This window comes from Bombyx mandarina, chromosome 17 (assembly GCF_030267445.1).
Source record: "Bombyx mandarina strain Sakado chromosome 17, ASM3026744v2".
Classification (NCBI taxonomy): domain Eukaryota; kingdom Metazoa; phylum Arthropoda; class Insecta; order Lepidoptera; family Bombycidae; genus Bombyx; species Bombyx mandarina.
The window spans coordinates 8,468,913-8,494,270 of record NC_143223.1 but is presented as its reverse complement, the minus strand read 5'-3'; the positions used below and the strand labels follow the sequence as shown (position 1 = coordinate 8,494,270).

Genomic DNA, 25,358 nt, shown 5'->3' with positions numbered 1-25,358 from the left:
ATTTCTTTAAGCCGAAGTGAAGGATTGTTCGGCGCGATTGCCAATCTGCGAATACATAAATATTGAAAAACGAGTGGCTTTGAATTTTGTCTCAACACTCGAACTAATCTATAAACAGTTTGCTAAAATAAACCTGTCTCTTCTAGATTCAGTAATCCTTATTATATTCATAACGATTTAAAGCATTTATCAAATTGGTTGTGTGACGTGCGCATTTATTTTTTAAATAAGAAGCATTAAGTTTCTTGCTGTTACTTCTCAGTGTTAAATAGTATTATCTCAAAAAACTGCCTAAAACCAGTGGTGGGAAGTAAAAAATAATATTACACTACTGCAAACGGACTATGGGGAAGCAGTATTAGCAGCTACAAGAAACTGGTATTTGTTATCTACCATCATTTCTATTTCTGGTGCGCAATATGTATCTTGAGAAACCCTCTTATAGAATGTGATGAAGACTTGTGATGACTCTTATCTCAAAGTTGCAGCAATCACATTGTGAAGACTTATAGGCTCTCATATTTCATCTCATCTATCCATCTAGATCAAAGGTATATTATACAAAAAATGTCAGACAACCAAAGATAGTTTATTTCGATAAAAATTCAAAACATCGGGTAAAAAATATAGCAAATTTTGAAAACAACATTTCCTCAGACATCGAAGGTTTGTAATCCTAAAGGATTTTGCAGTCTCCGTACGATTTTCGTGGGCTGTTGGTTCCGAGGTATGATAGACATGCGGCGACCGGCTGCCGACGGAGGTGTCTCGTCAGCGTGCATTCCTGGCATTATCGAGAAGCGCCTATGACAAATACATGCACACGTTTATATAGGTAACTAGCGGCCCGCTCCGGATCCGCTCGGGTTTTTAACAAAAATTTCAACGATATTTGACGTTGTTTCATCTATATCTATACTAATATTATAAAGAGGAAATATTTGTTTGTTTGTTTGTTTCGAATAGGCTCCGAAACTACTGGACCGATTTGAAAAATTATTTTTCCATTAGAAGCCGACATTGTCCCTGATGAACATAGGCTACTTTTTTTTTTGGTTTCATGTGTGTTTTAATGTTTCCGAAGCGAAGCGAGGGCGGGTCGCTAGTTTTAAATAAAAGAACACTTATTGCCGCATAACTATAATTGTAAGACTAACTATAATAGTTAACTATAATATTTTTGGTAATTTTTTACACCTTGGATTACATTATTGGAGTTTTAGTAAGGAACCCTATGTTATTCAAAAAAGGATATGGTTTATGTCACTCGGGAATAGTGTAGGTTCCAAACAGTGAATGAATTTTTCAAATCGGCTCAGTAGTTTCGGAGCCTATTCAATACAAACAAATCTTTCCTCTTTATAATATTAGTATAGATGTTATATGTCGTTCTTTGAAGCATTAATAATACTCCACTGAAATACTAGAAAGTTTTACATTGATGATCATTTACCGGGAAGCAGGAATAACGGACATTCTCCTGAAGAGGTGTTCGGCGGCAGCCTTCAGATCAGCGTCTTGCATCAAACCGACCATATCTTTTTCTCTTTTCTCTAAGGGTGCCTCCGAAAACGCCACTTCGCCTTCCAATGATACGTTGACACACTGTTCAGTACAAAAAGGCTTGAAGTTTAGATCATGCCAGTTGACGTGGCTACCAATACCGATTACTGTTTCCAAAAAAATATTTTTTAACATAAATCTGCATGCATCAGACTAGAGACAGAAATCAGTAGAGAGAAATAGTCGAGAAGCCAATATCCAAGATAAGATCCTCATTGATAACAGAACGATAAGGCGTATATTAATCTAAATTTTTAAGCAGGCAAAATGCTAAGTTTATAATAATTTTTACCACTTTACCGTGTCAAAGAAAGCGGCTACATCGCTGAAACCATATGAACGAGCTAAGCTAGATCCTTCAAGCAGCACTGCTCGAGCTTCGGGCCTATTATTTTGCAGCAAGTGACAACGGGCCAATAGGAATGTTGCATTTATTAGCCAAACTCGCTGACCGGATGCGCGAGATTCTGAAAATGTTTTTGTTTTTCTTATCTTTTCTTTGTTGTATCACCCTTATCAGAGCGGTAGTGGTCGTCAATCATGACCATGGCTGTGAGCAGATGCTATGCGCCTCACAAGCAAAGTAGAAGGCACCAGACCACGTGGAAGTTTATCCACGCGACCAACCAAGTCAAGTCGGCAGTTGACGGTTATTTGCAAGATGGATTCCAGGCTCACCACAAACCGGAAGAAAATAGTTTATAATGTTTGTAAACACCCGAAAGTTTGAAATAATTTACTACATATAATTATTTTTATCTTCAAATGCAGGTGGCCAAGTCAAAGTGTCAATTGGATTGTGTGACGAGTATCTCACCTTTCAAACTGGAATGCAGACAAAAATAGGCAAGGTGGCCTTGTATTACAATATGCTCTATTGTCTTAGCAAAATCAATACCTGTTTGCGGGAACGCAAAACTGGCATAGTAGGTAGTAACGCTTGATACGACTACATTGGGCATCTTATCTTTTAAGCCCCAACGACTCTTTCGACGACGACGTACACAATTTATTATTTATTTTTGATATTTCGATTGTACGAACGCGTTCGTCCTGTGTTAGTGTTTGGTATATACCGATAAGTACAAACACCCTCGTCTATTATTGAAGCATTCGAGTGTTTCAGTTTGTAACAGAACAGTTCAATTTAGAACAACCAAACGTCAATCAACCGTCTACTACTGTTATTTCATTGTTGTTACAATGGGCTAAAATCAGGCTCAAAACTCTCACAATCAGCCCCAAAAAATACACAAAAATTATGAATATTATTACGACTTATGAATATTATTGTAACCTATCCACTGTGTGCTCTCACCGGATTTTCTCCAGAACCGATGCTAGATTCAGAGAAGTACTGCTCTTGCTACGGTTAATGTTATTGATTCCTTCCAAGTCGAGCACCAAGAGCTCACCTACCAGTCCGCACACACTTGGAGTAGCTTCTTAGACTACCCACACTTAGGTAGGAAAAAAAAGAGGTGTGGTGTCGTGGGATACTGGATAAGAACGAAGTTCTTTATTTAAAAAATATTAACTTTAAGTTTTATCCGAGGTATAAAGAAAATAATTATTCGGGTATACATTTTTAATTATGATCGTTTTATTGATAAAAATAAAAAAAAACTACTTTACAAAGTTATCATATTTATTTTATTCGCAATGATTTATAAAAATTATATGATAAAAAAATATGTGATTTTTTGTACGTTATTACAAAGTTAAGTCGTACACTGTGCATTACTAATACAAATATCTTACGTTACGGACGCTTTTTTCCGGTTAGGGTAGCCCTCCGCATCGTCTCATAAGGAACTTCGTTCCAAAAAACGGTAACTATTTATGTATAAAACTTAACAATACCATTCTGACACTTCGTAGCATAGAACAGAGCCCGTAAATTCTGTTTCGTCTCGATGCTGAGACGTGCCAGTTCGTGCAGTAAATAACATCGCTCCGAAGCCCGCATGCTCAGCGCCAGAGCACGTTCCACGACTCGAATACGTTGCCTGCGTAGTTTATCAACGGTTATTGGATTTTATAACTAATACGTACGGAATAAGAAACATATTTCGTAGCAATTGGAATGCTCGATTTTTTTTTTACAATTTATTCAATGCTTGTTTCCTGTGACGTTCCTTTGTTCCTCTAAGCTGTAATCTTGAATTTCAGCTCCTAATATCATACTTGTTTTTTTTTACTACCAAGTATTCCATGTATGTTGTGATCGCTCATTAAGTTGCATTTACTATTCAGCAAATTGACTACGAAAAAGGAAAGTTGCAAAAAGGACCCAAGGTACTCCTTGGGTCCAACCAAGATACTTGTCCTAGGGTCCGTTCTGCAACTTTCCGCGTATATGGATATTTGGGGTCAATATTCGTCATGTGGAAAGTAAAACAAATTAGCTTCAATATCGCGAATAGGTACTTCACGCCTGAACTAAAACTCAGGCCTAGCATGGAGTACTACTCCCGTCTCTGCTCCTGGGCTGCTAAGTACGAGATACTTCCATTTGAGTCTATACAAAACAAGGCCGTTCGAATTATCGTTACATCGGCTTCTCACGGGATAAATAAAAAAAAACAAATTCACCACTGTCATATGATGAGATGATTATGATTATAAAATGGATTTTTTTAAACATTATTTAACACTAAACATATCATAACGGGTGAAATGACCCATTTTACTGGTGGTAGGACCTGTTGTGAGTCCGCGTGGGTAGTTACCACCGCTCTGCCTATTTCTGCCGTGAAGCAGTAATGCGTTTCGGTTTGAAGGGTGGGGCAGCCGTTGTAACTATACTGAGATCTTAGAGCATGTATCTCAAGGTGGGTGGTGCATTTACGTTGTAGGTGTCTATGAGTTCCAGTAACCACTTAACACCAGGTGGGATGTGACCTCGTCCACACATCTAGGTAATAAAAAAATAAATAATTGAGCTTTTGCATTGAAAATGCACGTGTCATCTTAATGCTTTTACACATTTGACTTCATGCCTTTTTCTTACCAATTAATCAACAATTATTATACTTTTTTTCATTTGGTTTTGTTTATTTTCAGTAATACTTGTCGTAAACCAGTTATATTCCTGCTATGGTAGAAATAGGTACCAGTGAGTGATGGTATGATTAGTGTTAAACGGCAGTATCGGTAAAGCTGGCATCAGTCATTCGAATTAGTCAGAAACTTTCCTTCTTTAGTCTCACGAATAGCAGTTTGGCAGTTTCCTTATTAAATCGTTGAATAATTTGATGCAAATTACTTGGCATCGCGCGACGGTTCAGGGGGGCGCGCTCGTAACACGGAGTCATGACTTGGCTCACGCGACATCGCCATCCCGAGGAGAATAAACGCTCTCTTCTCCCGGTCGGACTCGCTCATGCTCTCGCGTACACGTTTCTAAGAAAATAAATAAATATTTAATAAATAAATGTAAATATTTACTAACAAGCACGCCACGTTAACTGGTCCCGTGATAAGTTCGGAAAGAATTTGTGTTACAGGTACCAGATAACGGAAATAAATGTAAGATTTTTATTATACACTTACATGATAATATATTTAATATACATCCATAACCCTGGAAAAGACATTTATATTAAATTTTATCATACAAATATCTTCCCTTGGCGGGATTCGAAACCGCGACCCCCTTGTGTAGTGACCATGTCACTTACCACTACACCAGACGGCCGTTAAAAATGGATTTGTATTGAAATGTTTTGAGGTATCCCCTGCATTGAGTTTGTTAGAAATGAGACCAACATTGCGAGTTTCTTTCTAAGGATTTTGATACCGATACGAGACGTTTAAAGTAATGGCTCTAAATTGACCGACAGCTAAATATACATTTCAAGACCTGAGTAAATATAAATGTAATAATGTAAAAATGTTATTAAACTCTTACCTAAATTTACTTTACTGTAAATAGTGGTCAGATATGTAAAAACAAAAACTACTCGTGAAAATAGCATTTGTTCATAGGTCTAGAAACTTCCAGCCTTCATTGCTGTAAGGAGCATTAGAAAGCAAACAAATAGGATTTGAATTGTAATTCTAGAATTGATTTGGCATTGATACGAGTATTGGCTATATACTTGTCTGCTTATTGAGGTAATAGAAACAACAACAACAACGCTTATATTTATTTATGACCACTAAAAATATCATACCTAAATTTTGGGCTTGTTGAAAATTAAATATTCGTTTATGGTGGTAATGTAATGTCAAAGCAAAACCGCACGGGTAGGTCACCGCCCTGCTTATTTCTGCCGTGAAGCAGTAATGCGTTTCGGTTTGAAGGGCGGAGCAGCCGTTGTAACTGTACTGAGACCTTAGAACTTATATCTCAAGGTTGCTGCCACATTTACGTTGTAGATGTCTATGAGTTCCAGTAACCACTTAACACCAGGTGGGCTGTGAGCTCGTCCACACATCTAACCAATAAAAAACACGCTTCGCTTTACTTTTTCAAAACTATTGGAACTGAGAGTCTTTGTGAGTGTAAAATACTGAATCCAATCTATTCCACTACGTGACTTGGCAAGTCCACTCCACAAATCGGACAATGGGACAGTAATAAAACTTTTAATAAACAAAAGAATTATGAACCTGGTCCAAGAATGCGTTGGCAACGATTTCGTACAATTCCTGCAGGTATTTTTCTTTGCCCGGAAGCAATCGAATGCCTTTTCTGTTTATTTGCTCCATGCCGAATTGAGCGCTATCCAAACACTTCAAGGTCTCCTTTTGGTCGTAAAAGGCCTGGGTTGTAGCAACGAGTCGCCGTGCGTCTGTCTCGTGTTGTTGCTGTGCACGCGTCAGCTGTTCCTTGCGTGCGTGCGAAAGACGGGCTCTGGCCTCTGCTTCCAACGCACGAGCGGCGTACAAAGGTCGACGCTCACGCAGAACTGCCTGTAAAGAGCTGCCTCTTATCGTACATCGACCCTAATATATTTTTCCAATATATAAAATGAGTTCTTGGGTGGAGACCGCACGCCGGAAAAGGTAATGCGTGACGCCCCTGTGAGTAGGTGGGACGATGATTTACGATGGGTAACCAACAAAGGATATGGATGAAAAAATCCGAAGACCGGGCTAAATTGATGGTGTAAATTGGGAGAGGCCTGTGTCCAACGGTGGAAAAATATGGTCTGAAGATGATGGTGATGATAATGATATAAAATGAAAATTTTCCTGTATTTGCAGTTCCGTTCCATCAATTAATGACCAAACAGTTAAAAAATATTTCGAGGCTTATTGTCCAATTTATCGTTTAAATTTTACAAGCTCAGAATGCTTGATGGTGTTCGTATTTGTGTCGCGATTCCACTGCGGTGGTAGATTCTGCGAAGCACTGCTCTTGCTGGGGCTAGTGTTAGCAAGTTCTCTCAGGTGAACCCGGGAGCTTACCTAGCCGTCTAAGCGTAACTGGAAAGTCTCTTAGGCTACCAGCGAATAGGTAGGAAAGAAAATGTGTTCATATTTCGTATTTCGAATGTTTGACGGACGAGAACAGATAGAAATTTATTGGTCAAAATTTTGATGTATACGTTTTTTTTTATTGCCTTTGTAGGCAGACGAGCATACGGCCCACCTGATGGTAAGTGGTTACCGTCGCTCATGGACGTCAGCAATGCCAGGGGCAGAGCCAAGCCGCTGCCTACCACAAAGCCGCTGCCTACCAATACGTCGAATAATAATATATCTTCGAGTTCATTGAGCTGTAAAAGCAAAAAAAAACGTTTTTATTAAATCACCTGAAATCTTTAATCCAAAACCACTTTCTAAGCATCGGGAATTAACATATAAAAAGGTAGAATTTCAGTGAAACTAACTTGAACTGTTTTATAGATCTTAATGATATCGCTCATCTAGTCTTCTTACAATGTGTTTCTTTGTATACACTGAATATTAAGTTATAAATTTGCGCCACAAAGACGGCTTTCAACAAAGACAGTCACAATCAATATAAACAATAATTAAATTTAGTCCTCAAAGGATCCACAAAGATCTAAGTAGTAAAACGAATTATTAGACTGTCTAAGACACTATTTTGTTATCCTATTTACGATTAAGCACCGTCGAATTGATCGTTCAGTAGCTCACTTTTTCTCAACAATTACGCCACTATTAATATCAATATACTTATTGACATAGTGATTTGTGGCGCGGTCGCAATATTTTACCGCTAACCAATGTAATGATGAAATATGAAGTTTGTGGTTTGAACGGCTTGGTATATATTGCAAACAAACAACAATAAAGTAGGATAATAAGTAGGACCAAAACACAAATTAAAAAAAAAAATGTGTGGTGTCGTGGGACACTGGATTGGAACGAAGTTCCTTATTATAAAATTATTAATTTAAAGTTCTATTCGAGGTATAAAGAAAATAAAACTGGAGGTTTCGCAACAACCCACGGTCATTCGGTAACGTGCGAACTTATTGTGGTACATTTCATTCACGGTTGTTTGCATAAGAGTTAGTGTATTGTGCAAACGAACGCTCTGAGATCGTGATCAATGAAAGATACAAAAAAATTGATATTTTTTGTACGTTATTACAAAGTTAAGTCGTACACTGTGTGCATTACTAATAAATATCTTACGTTACGGACGTTTTTTCCCGGTTAGGGTACCCCGCCGTATCGACCCATAAGGAAATTTGTTCCAAAAAAAATTAAAAAAAAAAAAGTTTCATTTGATTTTATCGCAGTCTAATTATGTGCTGAATAGCTCCATGATTTTACGCACCTAATTTTAAAATCTAATATTAGCAGAGCTGTCATTTAAGCTGTTTATTTGAGGGTTTTAAAAAGATAAATCATACCATTTTTATCACATGTTAAATAAAATATTGAATTTCATTTCATATTGACCAGAAGTCGATAAAAACACAATACATATGTACATATATAGTATAGGCTGCCACTCACCTTGAGAAATAAAGTTAGTATATATTGACTCTATTCTCTTAAAACCGGGATACTTAACGGCAAAAATAAGTAGGATGCTTATATGTATTTATCCGAACGGTTTCACAATACGCTTTCCCGCCATAAAGAGGCATTTAGTAAAATAAAACCGAAAATTAAAATTATACAAAACGTGAAATCAATTAGTAAAACAATTTATACATTTTTCTCTAACTAACTTGACGTTTCTCGACATCGGCCAAAGCTTTAGTCGCCAATTCTTGTAATTTCTTAGAGCCCTGTGCGTTGGCCGAGATAAGTCTTTCGTCCTTACATAAAGATATTAAGAAATGTTTGTCGTGTGCCATTCGTTCCAAGTATTTCGAAGCCATTAAACGGGAGATTTGTTCGTATTTTTGTTTTTCTGCCCGAGATATTTCTTGAACCTAAAACAAGTTTCTTTATATCTTTCAGGGAACGCATATTATAAGATTACTGCTTCTTATGTATTTAGACTTTACTAATAACTTGTTTTTATTCATTCAAGTTCTGTTTTATTGCTTAGATAGGGGGACGAGCTCATAGCCCACCTGGTGTTAAGTGGTTACCGGAGCCCATAGACATCTATAAAGTAAATGATCCGACCCACCTTGAGAAATGAGTTCTGAGGTCTCAATATACTTAAACGGCTAACCCACTCTTCAAACCGAAACACATTACTGCTTCACGGCAGATATAAGCAGGGTGGTGGTACCTACTCGTGCGCATTAGTAATTACGCAAATTATAATTTTGCGGATTTGACTTTTATTCCAAGATGTTATTCCTTCACCGTGGAAGTCAATGGTGAGCTTTATTATATATATTTTTATATGCCTCGAGAGTTTGGTAAAATTACAAAAGACTACTTTACCTATTTACTGCCTAATAATATAAATTATTTTATTACAAAAATATAACAAATAACATGTTATACTGCATAAAAACGTCATTTTGAATCTTAATTTTGATGTCGCCAAATGATTACCCCTGATGTAAATTAAAAGTTAGTCATGTCAACAATTACATTTCTTATTATTTAAAATAGGTAGAGAACCTGATAGTTTACCTCGTATTGTGATCAGAGCCCATACTTCACAACGTGAATTCCACCGCTTATCTTGAGACGTGAGACCGAAGAATCAATTGCATTTCGTGCCATTTAAGCTATAGTATTTGCTTTTTTGAGGCAGAAATAAGTGAAATGGTGGATGGAAGATCCGTGCCATGTGACAATACGACCTGTCAACCGTAATTAACAAAACCCACGCCGTCGAGAAATGTATCCAATTAAACTATTTTATTCTACAGAGTTATAAAAATATTACTGAGCTTTCGAGAAAAAAAATTCACAGTAAGTATTTTAGTATCCTTACATATTTTTTTATGTTTTTTTGGTCTATGTTTTTTTTGGGTTTGTCGATCAATTTTAATGAAACTGTTGTTTATTTCTAACGAATGACTGATCATATTTTTAAAATGAGCTCCCACATCAAGTACTTACACACAAATATTTATAGTGAAATTATTAGAAAACGTTGTTTCAATCGCTTGCCTGAAAATCAACTCATTCATCTGCTAACCTGTTGAGTTTCTTGTGCTTGCATACGGCTGCGATGTTTCAGTGCTCTTGAAGCATCTGAATCAATGGATTCCTTGTTGAGTTCCACTCGTCTTATAAGCGAAACAGCTGCCGAAAGCACTTTACTAGCACTGCTGCCAACGCATTCTCGAATCTAAACGTTCAGTATAGAGTTGAACATAGCCTGACGTTGTTGTGAGCTGGGCGATGTTCTGCAGCTTTCATGATCTTTTGATTTAGAATAAATTGAGTTCGTACCTTTTTAAAAGTAGAAACTACATTTAATCTTTTCAAAACAAGTATCATAGAGCCTCACAAAACTTATCATTTGTTTTCTTATAGTTGAACGTGAGAAGCTATTTATTTTTTTCTTGTCTGAAATGCGGAAGCTCCCTTCATGACTCACTTGATGTTAAATGAAACATTGAAGGCCATGGATCGTCATAAATATATATATATATATATAGATAATAAATACCCAGACAAAGAGCAAACAAACTTGCTCATCTTACATTGTTTGCCCGATGTAGGAATCGATTCCACGACTATCAGCGCAACAGTCTAACTACTACACCACCGTGTCAGTCTACAGTAAATAAGTCAGTTGTGCGAAGATAAAAATGCTTAGTATGATTTAATAAAAAAAAAAAAAGTGTGTGTGTCCGCTCCGACGCACGACTGGAGTTTACTGGATATAAAAAATTAAACGAAACAATACGAGAAATAGTTCTATATTACGACAACACGATACACAACAGATTATTAACAAATTAACGAGACACAAAACAAACGACTAACAAATATATGAAAATACAATAATGAGAGAAACGCGCGATCAGTACGAGGCTTTGTGGCGGACTGCCGGCGCAGCAGCCCGGCGTCACCTGCGATAACGCGGCCGCGCGTTGGCTCCTGATTGGCGCGCGCACGCATCACGCAATCAGGAGCCAATCAGGCGCATAACGCATTTCGTGTGACATGCTAGGCGCATAACGCATTTCGTGTGACATGCTAGTACGATTTTGGTCCCCATAATTTTCATACCCCGGGCCTATATATGTAAATCGATTCTAAAGGAGTAAACTCCAAAATTGTTGAATAATTATAGTAGTGATACCGTCTCTTCAGCATGGCGAGCGCATTCTGCAAAGTCCGGAGGGAATCTTACTAAGCGCTGACCTTGATGCGCCATAACAAGAGCACGTTCAAAAGCACATTTTTCGTATTCCGTTTGCGCTCGAATTTGTAGCGCCGTCAGATTGCTCGGCTCTAGTTCTGTTAATAGAGTGTTTTCGATTCTCAATAATCGGCTCTATAAGTCCATTACAGTCATTTTAATGAAGCTAAAAAACTGACTTCAAAGTTACATTTACCAAAATGATAAACTTCAAAACTGCTATTTCAATCACTAGATACTATGTCTACAATAAAAATATCCTATTCAAATGATTGTGTTCAAAATGAATAATTAAAAAAAGTACTGTACAAATATCTAATCCTAATTACTTTCAAAGCTATCCAAACTTTGTTTTAATGTGAAAATTTAACACAAAACTGTGGATAGCGAGTTAGTTATTCAAACCGATTCAAAGTCATCTATCGAATTCGGTGGATCAATGCAATGTAATTAACAAGCTGACCCGGAACCAACCAATTTAGTTGAATTCCCTAAAGCTCTAAGTCACTTAAAACAGATGAATAAATACATGGCAATAGACATGCTCACTCGAACCTATTTACTGGTGGTAGGACTTTTTGTGAGTCCGCGCGGGTAGGTACCACCACCCTGCCTATTTCTGCCGTGAAGCAGTAATGCGTTTCGGTTTGAAGGGTGGGGCAGCCGTTGTAACTATACTTGAGACTTTAGAACTTATATCTCAAGATGGGTGACGCATTTACGTCGTAGATGTCTATGGGCTCCAGTAACCACCTAGCAATAAAAAGAAAAAAGGAAAAAGAACCAAAATCTAAAAATCTGAATTTTCTCACAAAAATTTAAATGGTGATGGGGTTATCGAATAACAAAATTAAAAAATGATACGCATCAGAATTCATGACGTCATTGCCTTTCGTGTGCGAACGTGAAATAGAGATAACGATAACTTATGTTCCCTCTACGCACGCAGACTTTCATGTCAATCTTCAAAATGTTGATTGCTACAATATTTTTCGATTAATTCCGATGTTATTTTATATTTGACAAGATGTGTTTTAATACTATTCCTTACATATAAATGATGAATACGAAAAAAAAAGAATAAACAGCGAACTATATAAATACCTTTAATAGTTCTTTACTACTTCTACTATTACGTAACTAACAAGCTCGTCTTGTGGTAAGCGAATATTTAGTTAATTCGAGAGATGCTCTGTCTAAGTAGCCATCCACCGAGAGAGATATCAAGAAAGTGTTTATCTAGTGTTTCAATCGTAATGTTTGATTTGTTTTTATTTCATAACAGACTTGACACTAGTACTAGCCTGTGCGAATTAGTTAATAATAATAATTTATATGTATTTATCGTATTATACATACAATACAAATTAAAAATAATTTCCCCCGAAATCTGTTGTAATGTTGAAGATTAAAGTGCTCCAAAATTAAACTGTTCTATTCCTGCAATGATGTTCATTATCCACGCTCCAAATATGAAAATCTAGAATACTGGTTGCATTTTTACCACTAAATTTAGCAGACCTAATTTTGGTGGAGCATTATCTGCACTAATCCGGCTCGCTTATTGTAAAACTTACCTACATAAACTGAAATAAGCATCTTAATCTCAAATTTAATCAATTGCTTATACATTTACCTCAAATTTAAGTATTTGCACGTTAGGTTGGCAAAAATCACTATTACTGTAGGAACCAGAAATTGAAATACGTTTAAATATAAATATACGTAACTATACTGAGATCTTAGAACTTATATCTCAAGGTGGGTGGCGCATTTACGTTGTATATGTCCATGGGCTCCAGTAACCACTTAACACCAGGTGGGCTGTGAGCTCGTCCACCCATCTAAGCAATAAATAAAAAACAGATATATACAGAAATAGAGTACCCAAAACAAAGAGCAAAATGAAACCAAAACTCTCGGCTTTTTAGCCTTCGAGCCCAACAATTAGAGTCGCTATCTACTACACTAAGGAGTCAGTTCAGTTATGTCTTTCTATAAAATGTGAGAATAAAATTTGACCGATTGAGTCATAATAAAGTCGTTGGCTTACACCCCTATTATTTAAATGTTGCATTTAATAATTACTCACCAGCAGCCCTAGCTGCGTCTGCCAGAGCTCCGTTGTAATAAGTGGACTTCGCTCGCGCTACGCTCCGACCAATCAGCGACCGTACGTCTGAGCTCTGAATGGGCCGTAAATGTTTGATTTACTACCTCCAATAAAGGTTTTGTGAATCGGGGTCTGGGTTTGCGTCTAACTGCATTCGGACTTTTGTATTGAAACCAAATTTAAGTGTTTCCAGGCGATCTCAGTTTCGCCCAATTAAAATTAAAGTAAAAATATTACAGTAAATTGAAACTGGCACTTAGTTAAATTAAGTAATGTTCGCCCTCCAAGCGAAATTAGATTCGGGATAAACAAAGATTTTGATTTACCTTCTAATTTTCTCTTTTGTTATTGTATTGAAAAAGCACTAGAAAAAGTAGTGTTCTATTTTCAGTCTTTACCTATTCATAATAATATATTATAGATTACATTAAATAGTGAAATCTGGCTAGGTTCAAGCAAATTTTAAAGTATTAAATGAAATTTGGTACATATTTTGCGCGCGTCTTCTCTCGTGCGTTTGTAGTCGGTACCAAGTATGTATATTCGTAATAGCGACCCGCCCTCGCTTCGCTTCGGAAACATTAAAACACACATGAAAACAAAAAAATTTTTTTTTTTTTTTTAAAAAGTAGCCTATGTTCATCAGGGACAATGTCGGCTTCTAATGCAAAAAGAATTTTTCAAATCGGTCCAGTAGTTTCGGAGCCTATTCGAAACAAACAAACAAACAAATCTTTCCTCTTTATAATATTAGTATAGATAGTTGCCAAAAACGTTAAAAATTTCAATAGCGTCGCATTAGCAACCCGCGATTTCAAATAATACGTTGTTATTGCTATATGCTCTGGAAACACAGTCAGGTCGATGAGCAACTTCACTCTTCGAATCAAAGAAAAACAGTAGACTTTATGGTAGAATATAGTAGGTAAAAATAAAAGTTTATGCTTGCAGAATAGAAAATACCGTAACTTTATTGTGTTAATATAGTTCGTTATACTTTATTGAGTAACAATTGATCACAGAGTATGTATGCATTGTACTAACGTCTGCGAAATATATTGCTTTTGGGTATCTCTACATATAAATTCTTGGCATTGCTGACGTTCATATAAGCAAAAGTTAACGTGCACCATTAGGTGACCTTTTTTTTTCGGTCCTGGGGCCGAACCTCCTACGAGGTCCCCGCGCATAAGGGGCGCGCGGGGTATGTGAGACTCAACGATCTGCAGGTGTTGAGAGCAGATCGAGGGCCTAAGGATTTTAGGGCCCACCCACTAAACGACTCCCCTGCACTCTTACACCCGACGTCCGATACCCTCCGAGGTCAGAACCCGGATGAGGTAGGGGATGTTACCGCGGTCAACACTACAACCAGACAGCGCGGCTCACCCCAAGGACGTCCAGCCGACGGAGCCTTCGAGGCGAATCGAAGGCTCTGAAACGTCGGTCATCTCGGTACAGCAGCCCGTCAGGCCGCCCAGACGGTGCCGCTGGTGTCCCGGAATACCCCGCTGGACCAGAAGCAGCCCGCCGGGTCGGGACGCGATACACCGCCAACCGTTCGCTCTATTACTCCTTGGCAGCGCGCTAGATTGATGGTAGCGCGACGCGCGGCCTCTACCCCCTCAGGTCGCCCCTTGACCTTCACCGGGGGGAGTTCACCTCTTACAGGGGCCGGAGTCGGACAAAAGCCCTTCTACGGCCCCCGGCTCGGTGGCGACGGATAGGTCCAGAGAGGGATGAGCTCTCCCTCTCTCGTTCCGCCGCCTCCTTTTGCGAGATGGTGTACTCGCAGAAGTCAAGCATCGCCTTCCATGACTTATCGCTGCCGAGCATCGTAGCCACGAAAGTCGGCAGCGACAAGTCCGGTCCTATTTGCGGGACAAGGACACGGCGTTGCTCCAGCCATGCCGGGCAATGTGCGAGCGTATGCTCGACCGTGTCCTCGTTGCAGTCACAGTGGTGACACTCCATCGTCGGTTCCCTCCGGGCGACGCGATGCAGGTACCGGCCGAAACACCCATGGCCGGTAAGTCGTCGTTTGCTAAGTTAATCAACAAAATTAAAATTTAAATCCTTTACATCCACTTTTTTTATTGCCATTGTAGGCAGACGAGCATACGGCCCACCTGATGGTAAATGGTCACCGTCGCTCATGGACTTCAGCAATGTCAGGGGCAGAGCCAAGCCGCTGCCTACCATTAAGTACTCTCCGCAAGCCTCGTTTGAAGAAGGACATGTCATAGCGCTCGGAAAACACCGTGGAGGGGAGTTCATTCCAAAGCCGGATGGTACGTGGCAGAAAAGATCTTTGAAAACGCACTGTCGACGAACTGCTCCGATGGCGGGAGGTGCGATGATAAAAAGGAGATGAGGGGATCATCTCGAATAATTCCTCAGAGCATTCCCCGTGGAGCATACGGTATAAAACACAGAGAGAACTGAAGTCTCTCCGTAGACCCAGAGGTTCCAAGGATCGCTTGGAACCTCTGGATACTTGGATGTAATGCAATAGTCAAAGTTTTCTCTACGAAAGGTTTCACTACGAAAACCTGTAAAAAGTGCCCAGAAGAACCGACGAAACAAACTCAAGCACGTCATCAATAATCGGTTTCATTTTTGTTACTTACATTCCAACGAAGAGCTTCATTGTACGCTTGTATGGCCTTCTCAAATTGTTCTAGCCGTTGTAGGTAATTACTGTTAAAATAATTAAAATTGTTTAACCATGATTTTAGCATTGACCTTTGACATTTGACTTTGACCTTTTTAGTCAATCTTGTCGTCTACCCTAAGATATGAAACGTACTCAGTATTACATTGGAAAATATGTAGGTCATCCTACGGCCTTACTTGGTCTAGTCAATCTTCCACTTTCTAATTTCAGATTGTATCAGTACATTACTCGAAGCAACATCATTTACTGGGATGAGATAGGAATAAATATCACTTTATTTGTGAGTGTAACATTTTTGCAAGACGCAAAATGGACACCTTCTGCTATAGTTACCCGGACAAAAATCTCCATAGGCTGTTATGTAGAATAACTATTGAAGGATTCATACAAGCGGCTATTAAAGTTAAAAGGTGTAGAAGAAGATAAAGAATCCATAAGGCTTGCTATAAAAGCCACTCAGGCGTTCCCATTTATATGAATGTTAAAACAGTTAATTTATCAAGGCTAGCAACACTTTAAATCTTATGACCATGCTAGAAACGATTCAAATCTTATGACCCAATATGAGCAGTGATATTACGGTGCCTAGGAGCTCTATTGAGTGTTTAACCCTAGTTATCCGAAAAGTAATTGAAAATTTGGCCATTAAAATAAATTAAATTTGGCATAACTATCTCAGTATCTTTTAATATTGACCAAATTAGGTTTATTATGGTTAAAATAGACATTTTGATATCATTGAATGTAGTATTTTTTTTCGCACTATGATTACAGTGCACTCACCCTCTTTCCCTGAACACAGCGACCGCATTACATATAGGTTTCTCTTCCGGCACTAATTTTTTCCTCATGTCGGCAAGACGACTCTTTGAGTCGTCTCTTCAGTATTGCAACTTGCGTCGTTGTCATTATCTGCAATCTAGATGGCTGCGACTTTTGTGATGTTTATTAAAAAAAAAATGGGTGCAAAAAATTAATATCTTTAGGACTCGGGCATCGTGATTTCAAAGTTGGAATGTTTAAATTTGAAGTTGAATTTCTATTGTATATCCCTAAACTTTATGAAATTAAAATGGAAATAGGCGTGGGCTGTGGCTGTACTGACGATAATTTTAGCTCCGGTTAGAATTACCGATGTAAATTCTAATTCTGGTTAATGTTTTTAGGGAAAAATATGACTAATGTTAGCATATTAACTATTTCTTATTATTAATATATATATATGTAACAAATTTGTAAATGCTATGAAAAAACGGCATGATTGCAAAGAAATAGTTATTGTGCATTGTATCAATAAGTAAATTGATTAGATTGTGCTCTTCTACCCACGCATGTAAAGCTCTCCCTCTTTAAGAACGGTTAGCTGGTAGATAACTCAATTGTTGATTTAAGCTTGCCATTTTATAACTTTTCGCAATTATGGTATTGAAAAAAATACTAAATAGAATGGAATAAAAAAACCAGTAGTCCCCAACACCAAATCTACTGAGTATTAGTTACGAATCAACTAAAAAGAACTCGCGAAATTGAGCTCAATTTCGAAGTCAATTTATTAAAAAACAAGCAATAAATCCTTATCACGAATTTTCCGGACGAAACGAAACACGATAAGCGGTGATTTAAATTTTACAATCTTCCGCTCCAACATTGACTAATGGACCGATTCGATTGTAATTTGTTTTAATATTATTAATATAGATAATTTTTCTGTTACGTAGAATAAGGATCAAGCTTACTTATAAGATATCGTTTAACTTATTATTACGCTGTTCAATGGATACACGGTTTTTTACCAATTTCATTTATTGCAAGATTTTTATGATCAACTCTGTTATAATTTTTTTTGAGTCCTTAGCTGTTCGAGGCCTAATTCTTCTGTATTGTAATGATAATTATATCTAGATCCGGGCACTTTTAAGAAGACGACATAGAATTTTTTTTTCTAGGTGTGTGGACGAGCTCACAGCCCACCTGATGTTAAGTGGTTACTGGAGCACTGGTGGTACGACCTCTTGGGAGTCCGCACGGGTAGGTACCACCACCCCGCCTATTTCCGCCGTGAAGCAGTAATGCGTTTCGGTTCGAAGGGTGGGGTAGCCGTTGTAACTATACTGAGATCTTAGAACTTATATCTCGAGGTGGGTGGCGCATTTACGTTGTAGATGTCTATGGGCTCCAGTAACCACCTAACACCAGGTGGGCTGTGAGCTCGTCCATCCATCTAAGCAATAAAATATATATATATGTTGGCGGACCCGTCAGGGATGGCTGAGCGGTAGGTTCCGTCATCACTCGTATTCGATTGAACTCAGTTTAGTCAATAAAACTTTTCAATAATAATTATTGAAACTCAACACACACAACTTTCACAATGACAGGGTAAACCGACAGTTTCGTTCCACATACCGACAGACCGACTGACTGACTGACTGTCAGTCAGAGACTCACTGACTGAGACGGACGGAATGACTGTCTGACACGGAATGCCACGACTCTGTCCACGTACCGCCATTTTATACTGTAACCACCTAACACCAGGTGGGCTGTGAGCTCGTCCATCCATCTAAGCAATAAAAAAAAAAGAGTCCATAGACATCTATAACGTAAATGCGCCACCCACCTTATGATATAAGTTCTAAGGTCTCAGTATAGTTACAACGGCTGCTCCACTCTTCAAGCCGAAACGCATTACTGCTTCACGGCAGAAATAGGCGGGGCGGTGGTACCTACCCGTGCGGACTTATAAGAGGTCCTACCACCTACTACCTATATTTATAACATGATACTACACTGCGATATAATATTTTAGACTACACAATTTTTAGCCCTATAATGTAAGATTTAAAAAAATAATTTCTAACATTTTAATTTCATTTTTCGTAAGGCACTTAGTTCGGATGTAAAATTGTTCCTAAAAGGTTCTAATAATATGATTTACTGTTCGTCGGCCTTTAGTTTACAAAAAGGGCAGAGCAAAGTGAAACCTTTTTGTTGGCTTAACCCCAAATACGTACATTACTTTACTAGGTCCGCCGTAACTCAATTTGTATAAGCACTAGAAGAGCTTACAAATGTAAAAGTAAGAGTCTACTACATAATTATGTTTTGCTATTTGTTATTTCTACGCCACAAGGATTATGTTTAGTGTTTAATAATATATTTTCTTAGAACAGAAAATTGATACATGAAATATGACATCGTACCCACAAACTGAATCAAGAAAACTAACTCTTTTAAGGGGCTATTTAAAATATACTTTAAACAAGATTCCGAAAAACTTTAAATTGCTGTCTTTGAATTTAAGGATTCAAGGACTAAAAACCTGTCTTTGAATTTAAGAACTCAACTAAAGTCTGCAACACAACACATTAAATAATGAACGACTATATACTAGATACTTGCTTTCTTCTCCACTTCTGATTATAATCCTATTGTTTTGTAATGAAATTCCTTGAACTGTGAAAAAAAAAACAAAAAAAAAAATTTTTTTTATTGCTTACATGGGTGGACGAGCTCACAGCCCACCTGGTGTTAAGTGGTTACGGGAGCCCATAGACATCCACAACGTAAATGCGCCACCCACCTTGAGATATAAGTTCTAAGGTCTCAAGTATAGTTACAACGGCTGCCCCACCCTTCAAACCGAAACGTATTACTGCTTCACCGCAGAAATAGGCGGGGTGCTGGTACCTACCCGCGCGGACTCACAAGAGGTCCTACCACCAGTAGAAACTTTTAAATAAGACAAGCTCGTCGAGTTCTTTCGTTAGATATTTCTCAGTTATAATCCATAGATATCTTTGGAACCTGTGGTAGATATTACTTTGACATAAGTACGCGACACAGCATTCCATTAGTTCCATTACAAATAAAATATGTCGAATATTTTAATTTTACCAACAGTCATCGATTTGCCCTAAATATAAGATAATTTGTATCTTTTTTTTTTTTATTGCTTAGATGGATGGACGAGCTCACAGCCCACCTGATGTTAAGTGGTTACTGGAGCCCATAGACATCTACAACGTAAATGCGCCACCCACCTCGAGATATAAGTTCTAAAGTCTCAGTATAGTTACGACGGCTACCCCACCCTTTGAACCGAAACGCATTACTGCTTCACGACGGAAATAGGCGGGGTGGTGGTATCTACCCGTGCGGACTCCCAAGAGGTCCTACCACCACCTTCCCGTGAATCTCTTTAGAAATTAACCATAATGAAATATTATTCAACATTTTCAAAACAAACGTAATATTAACATGGTAAAGTTAGACATTCTGACGATTTTGAGTTTAAGTGACTTCCATTTGAATATCATAGTAAAATTCACCTTCAGAGCCATCAAGCAAGTGCTTAGCATTATTATTCGTCACAATTTCTTGATATCTAGCCAAGTCTGCTGAGTAAGATGTAATTACATAAATTAACGCGAGCATGCGATCAAAGGGAGCCAAATGGGAAGCCGAGTGCCTACCTCTTAAAGCCTAATTGAAGCGTTCCATTACATTATAATGGCCACCGGTATAATCACATTAAAGTTTCAGAGAGTATACATTGCCACATTGTATTAAAAGTAAAATGAAATATAAACCAGTTTTATTCTTGAATCAAAACAATTTTCCATTACTAAAACGAACATAACACTATCTTCTTAATGTTAACTAAAAAAAAAACTTTTCTCTTAAAATATTTGTTTAACTTAATCAAATTAACTTATCGTTTTCGCATTTCAGCACCTCGACCTCTTGAAGATACCGGTGTAATTCCGGCACGTCGTAGCTCTTCAGATACAACCCTTCTGTATTCTTCTTCGGTGGTTTTTAGCAGGCTTTCCAGGTCAACAGCTGGACTTGCTTTAGTAGCCGCTTGAGCTGCTTTGTCATCTGATTTTAATTTCACACGAATTTCTTTAACACGAGCCTCTAAAATGTGTTCTCTTCGAGTCTCGCGATCATAAGTTTGTGTCATTAACTGCCTATCTCGATCACCTGGTATAATTAGATTTTCAGACAAAGATAAAATATAAATCATTCCTTTTCCGTCACCTATTGCTATCAAACGACCTTCTTCATTCGGTTTTATCTTCAAAAGTGGATTTTTTGATACTGGTAACACAGCGACAGGCCCACGATATTTACGTAAGATATCCCAATACCGGAATTTGCCATCAACACTAACGGTCATGAAGCTCGAAAATCTTTGTGGAGCCCAAACAGCATCGGTTATTTGGTGGCGATGTGGAATACCTGAGACAATCGGGGAACTTAAGATATCCTCGCTCCAAATGTGAACCGTCCAGTCACCACAAGTTAGAAACATTTTTGATGTACATTGGCTGCGATGAACTGCTTTAACGGGTCCTTTATGTGCATGAAATACTGCGCTCAGCATTTCTCGATGAGTTCTTCCTTTTCTATTAACGTTAATAACCAAACCTGTGTCAGTACCACAGAGGAATCTCGTTGGAAACGCCCTATCATATTGCAAAGAGTAAACACCTTCAGAGTTAGCTAACGTTGCTTGTTCGCCCTGAACAGCATTTACGGACATTATGAGTGTTTCAGTTGGATTCGATAACTGACGGATATCCCACCATTTACAAGAACCATCAGTAGACCCACTAAAAAATTCGTTGTTCTGCCTAGACTGTATGTATACAAGTGCAGAAACCGGATCCCGGTGGGCCAGGTGCATTGGGCTTTTCGCATCAGCATTTTTATTAGACCTAAGATCGAATATACAAACAGTACCGTCTTCTAAACCACCAACTACCACGGATGGATTAATGGGTGAACATGCTATTTCCCAACATGGTGAAGGCGGATAGAACTCATCATTTGGAGCACGGGGATACTCCACATCCCACACATAACACGATAGATTTGAATTAATGGGACCACGAATTGGATATTTTTTATTACAGTACGCCACAACTATTTTGGGATTATCTTCACAAGACCATCCAATACATGCTATTGGGCGATTATCTATGTCTCTTAAAAGACTATTGATTCGCAAAGCCGATTTTTCTATTAGTTGAGTGTGCGGCATTTTTTTGTAAAACATTTCGTACATTTCTATAGCATTATTTTGCTTAAGATAATGTTCGAAGTTCTCATACTGGTTTAGAATGACTTCAACGTAAGTATCTTCTCGTTCAACACGGTGTCGATATCTTGATGTAATTTCCTCGTCTAAGAAATTAATTTCTTTTGGCCAGCCTCCTTCAACATGATTCACGCCTTGTTCTTGAGACGTGATTCGATGCGTGTTTACCTCATTTTCGGATTTTGAAATAATCGTTTGCACTTCTTGATTAACTGTATTTCGTAAACAATATTTTCGTTGCTCACCTTTATTAGGAGCGATAGAATCTATGAGATGAACTGGCACTTCGCAAAACCTTGGCTGCTTTCCAAACTGCTTTCGAAATTTCACATATGGGCGTGATAGATCCATTTTATTTCCCAGAAAAGAAAATAAAGATGTAACCTTAGTAAAAGAGCTTTCGACGTTTAAGAAATTTATACACAAATGACGTTAATTGACAATGAAATCGTGTCATTAGTTTCGTACAAATTGTTTTCTCTTTGTGAATTTGCTGTTGTATTTTATAAAGTAGGTTAACCTCGTATCAAAAACGTATTTACTGTTAGGTCAGAATGTTGGACGGTTAAATTTGAGGGGATTGGGTTCTGTAGATGATGAGGGGCTATTTAAAAACAAACTGCTTCATTATAATTATATTGCAGATAGAACACTGTTACACCATTATAAAATTATTATCTTTATATTTTCTATAAAACTCTTACATGTTTCTTTGACCGTGTCTAGATGAGAAGTTCTGACTTTTTCTTACTAGAAGACAATCATCTGTTTTTTAAACATTTAAAATAATTCTAATATTAGAAATCTGTAATCATGTGTCAAGTGTTGCCTGCCATTACATTTATATTCAAACTCCAACACAGAAGTTTTAAAATCTTGTAAGATCTATCAGTTACTTTTAATTAGAAGAACAAAAATGTAACATTAGCTCTTTGTGCCACTGCTTTAACTTCCCCGCAACGGTGCGTGGTAGAATTATATCAGTATATTTATACCAGCCTATCTATCGTAAAGATCTAATGGTGGAAAAGAAAATTGCAATTCTTAGGTGGGTAGCACCATTTTGTTTATTTCTGTCCCAAAGTAGATGGGTTACGTAGAACAGCTTTAGGAATTCGTTGAGGGTTTCGGAATAATAGAAACACTCAAAATTCCATATCGGTCAAAGTGTCAGTCTATAGGACTTGAGTGCGTGTGTGTTTTTGGTCATAGACTAAATAGTTATGGTGGTGGCAATATCGCCACACAACTGCTTTATCACGGAAATTAAGTCTTCAATCTTGGGTTGCAAGATGAGATGCGCCAGTCAGGTTTGTGGATGTAGACTGAAAACCCTAAAGCCTGGGCTAGTGTTAGATTCGGAGGCGCAATCTGTCAGAATAGAGCGCCCATCAAAACACGACACAGTTAGCATACATATATAAACTGCTTAAATGGATGGACGAGCACACAGCCCACCTGGTGTTAAGTGGTTACTGGAGCCCATAGACATCTACAACGTAAATGCGCCACCCACCTTGAGATATAAGTTCTAAGATCTCACTATAGTTACAACGGCTGCCCCACCCTTCAAACCGAAACGCATTACTGCTTCACGGCAGAAATAGGCAGGGTGGTGTTACTTACCCGCGCGGACTCACAAGAGGTCCTACCACCAATAATATATGAGGCCTATAAAATCAAAGGCAGCTAAACGCCTTAATGTCGTAAAATGGATTAACAATGGCGCTATCTTGTTTAGTTAGTTGGACACGCTTTAGTGTTTTCATGTTATAACAGATGCAGCTAAATCTCTAACAAATTCAGTTCAAAAATTTTATTTTTACTCTGTACTAAGTACTAACAAACGAAGTTTTATCATTTAAAATTCAGATTATTAGTAATATTCTCATTCTTTGTAAATCTGCTTTAAAATAAAGAATATTATAGCTATCCGAACAGTTATTTCAGCTTCTCAAACCGGGAATGTTGCTAACACTGGCCCTAGCAAGAGCAGTACTTCGATGGATCGGGATGATCCGTAATTACGTGCTTAGGACCGATTTTTGTAGTTTACCTGAATATTTGACAGACTTGGATTTAACTGCCTTTGATTTTATAGGCCTCATATATAATGTCATATGTGTTCAACCACCTAATGAAAATTTCAGGAAAAACTGATAGAAATATTTTGATCTATCTTTCATAATTATGTACTACATAGCTCAATCTGAAAAAAACACCTTGAAATGTATGTTCAGCTACATTTTCATGCTGAGTAAACAAACAGCTGAGAACGCATTACATCTACTTGGCAATATCGGTAGTCAAATGAAAATATTTCATTACTATCGTGTGTTTGTCTGGACAATTCTTTGTCGAAGGTAATTTTCTTTGTTTTTCCTTAGTATCCGAGCAGTTTCGTTAGCTACAATCCCGCAGTGCATCGTTGAGTCCGGGTTTATCGCTTTGTTTGCGAACAAGGACGTTCCTCGCTCAGATAACTATGTTAATGTTGTAAACACTACTAATTGAATGTCATACAACAAATATCTCGACTGTTTAACTACAAATTGCTATGTTAAGTTTCGCGTTAAAACTAAATTAAGCGATCCACTAAGAGTTGTCTTTTATGTGTGTTTATAGTTAACGAATTTTTTTTTATTGCCTTTGTAGGCAGACGAGCATACGGCCCACCTGATGGTGAGTGGGTACCGTCGCCCATGGACTTCAGCAATGCCAGGGGCAGAGCCAAGCCGCTGCCTACCGCTTAATACTCTCCACAAGCCTCGTTCGAAGAAGGACATGTCATAGCGCTCGGGAAACACCGTGGAGGGGAGCTCATTCCATAGCCGGATGGTACGTGGCAATTATTAATTTAGTAGTAATTAATTTAGTATCCAGCTTAAATATGTATACTTTTTCTATAATACAAATATTAACAAATTAAATACTTACGCAACAAAAAATATTTGTTTGGATATTTGAAATATATGAAACTACGCCCCAAACATGATTTTATTGTTTGATTCGCTACAATTATAACACTGGTGTAGATGAATGTAATTTTTGCGTAGTAGAATTAAATTTACGAAAACATCATTAATTTAACGAAAAATTAATCCCATATCCAAAATACGTTAAATAAATTTAAATGCTGCGCCAACGTCGTCATTAATATTGAAATATGCAGCAA

General features: G+C 37.9%; 2 protein-coding genes across 2 annotated transcripts; both read right to left on the bottom strand.

Moving 5' to 3' along the window:
- Positions 1–570: 570 nt before the first annotated feature.
- Positions 571–16,925, bottom strand: LOC114240741 (outer dynein arm-docking complex subunit 4). The gene is made up of 12 exons (XM_089734341.1): positions 16,858–16,925; positions 16,028–16,097; positions 13,377–13,470; positions 11,225–11,382; positions 10,109–10,261; positions 8,727–8,933; positions 6,181–6,483; positions 4,832–4,968; positions 3,427–3,572; positions 1,864–2,030; positions 1,454–1,605; positions 571–804 (listed from the first exon to the last, which is right to left on the bottom strand). Exons 1-12 carry the CDS (start codon positions 16,923–16,925, stop codon positions 654–656), a joined length of 1,806 nt encoding a protein of 601 aa, XP_089590467.1. The 3' UTR covers positions 571–653.
- A 3,863-nt stretch (positions 16,926–20,788) lies between these two features.
- LOC114240574 (dynein axonemal intermediate chain 2) lies at positions 20,789–22,534 on the bottom strand. Its single transcript, XM_028171149.2, has one exon. The coding sequence runs from the start codon at positions 22,532–22,534 to the stop codon at positions 20,789–20,791; it is 1,746 nt and encodes a 581-aa protein (XP_028026950.2).
- Positions 22,535–25,358: the final 2,824 nt, after the last annotated feature.

Excerpts from the sequence above, each read along its gene's own strand:
- LOC114240741 (XM_089734341.1), bottom strand. The coding sequence starts at position 16,925 with ATGAGGAAAAAATTAGTGCCGGAAGAGAAACCTATATGTAATGCGGTC. Across the intron at positions 11,383-13,376 it reads AGACGCAGCTAGGGCTGCTG|AACTAGAGCCGAGCAATCTG; the intron begins GTGAGTAATTAT and ends CTCTATTAACAG. Across the intron at positions 10,262-11,224 it reads CTCGCCATGCTGAAGAGACG|ATTCGAGAATGCGTTGGCAG; the intron begins GTATCACTACTA and ends CTGAACGTTTAG.
- LOC114240574 (XM_028171149.2), bottom strand. The coding sequence starts at position 22,534 with ATGGATCTATCACGCCCATATGTGAAATTTCGAAAGCAGTTTGGAAAG.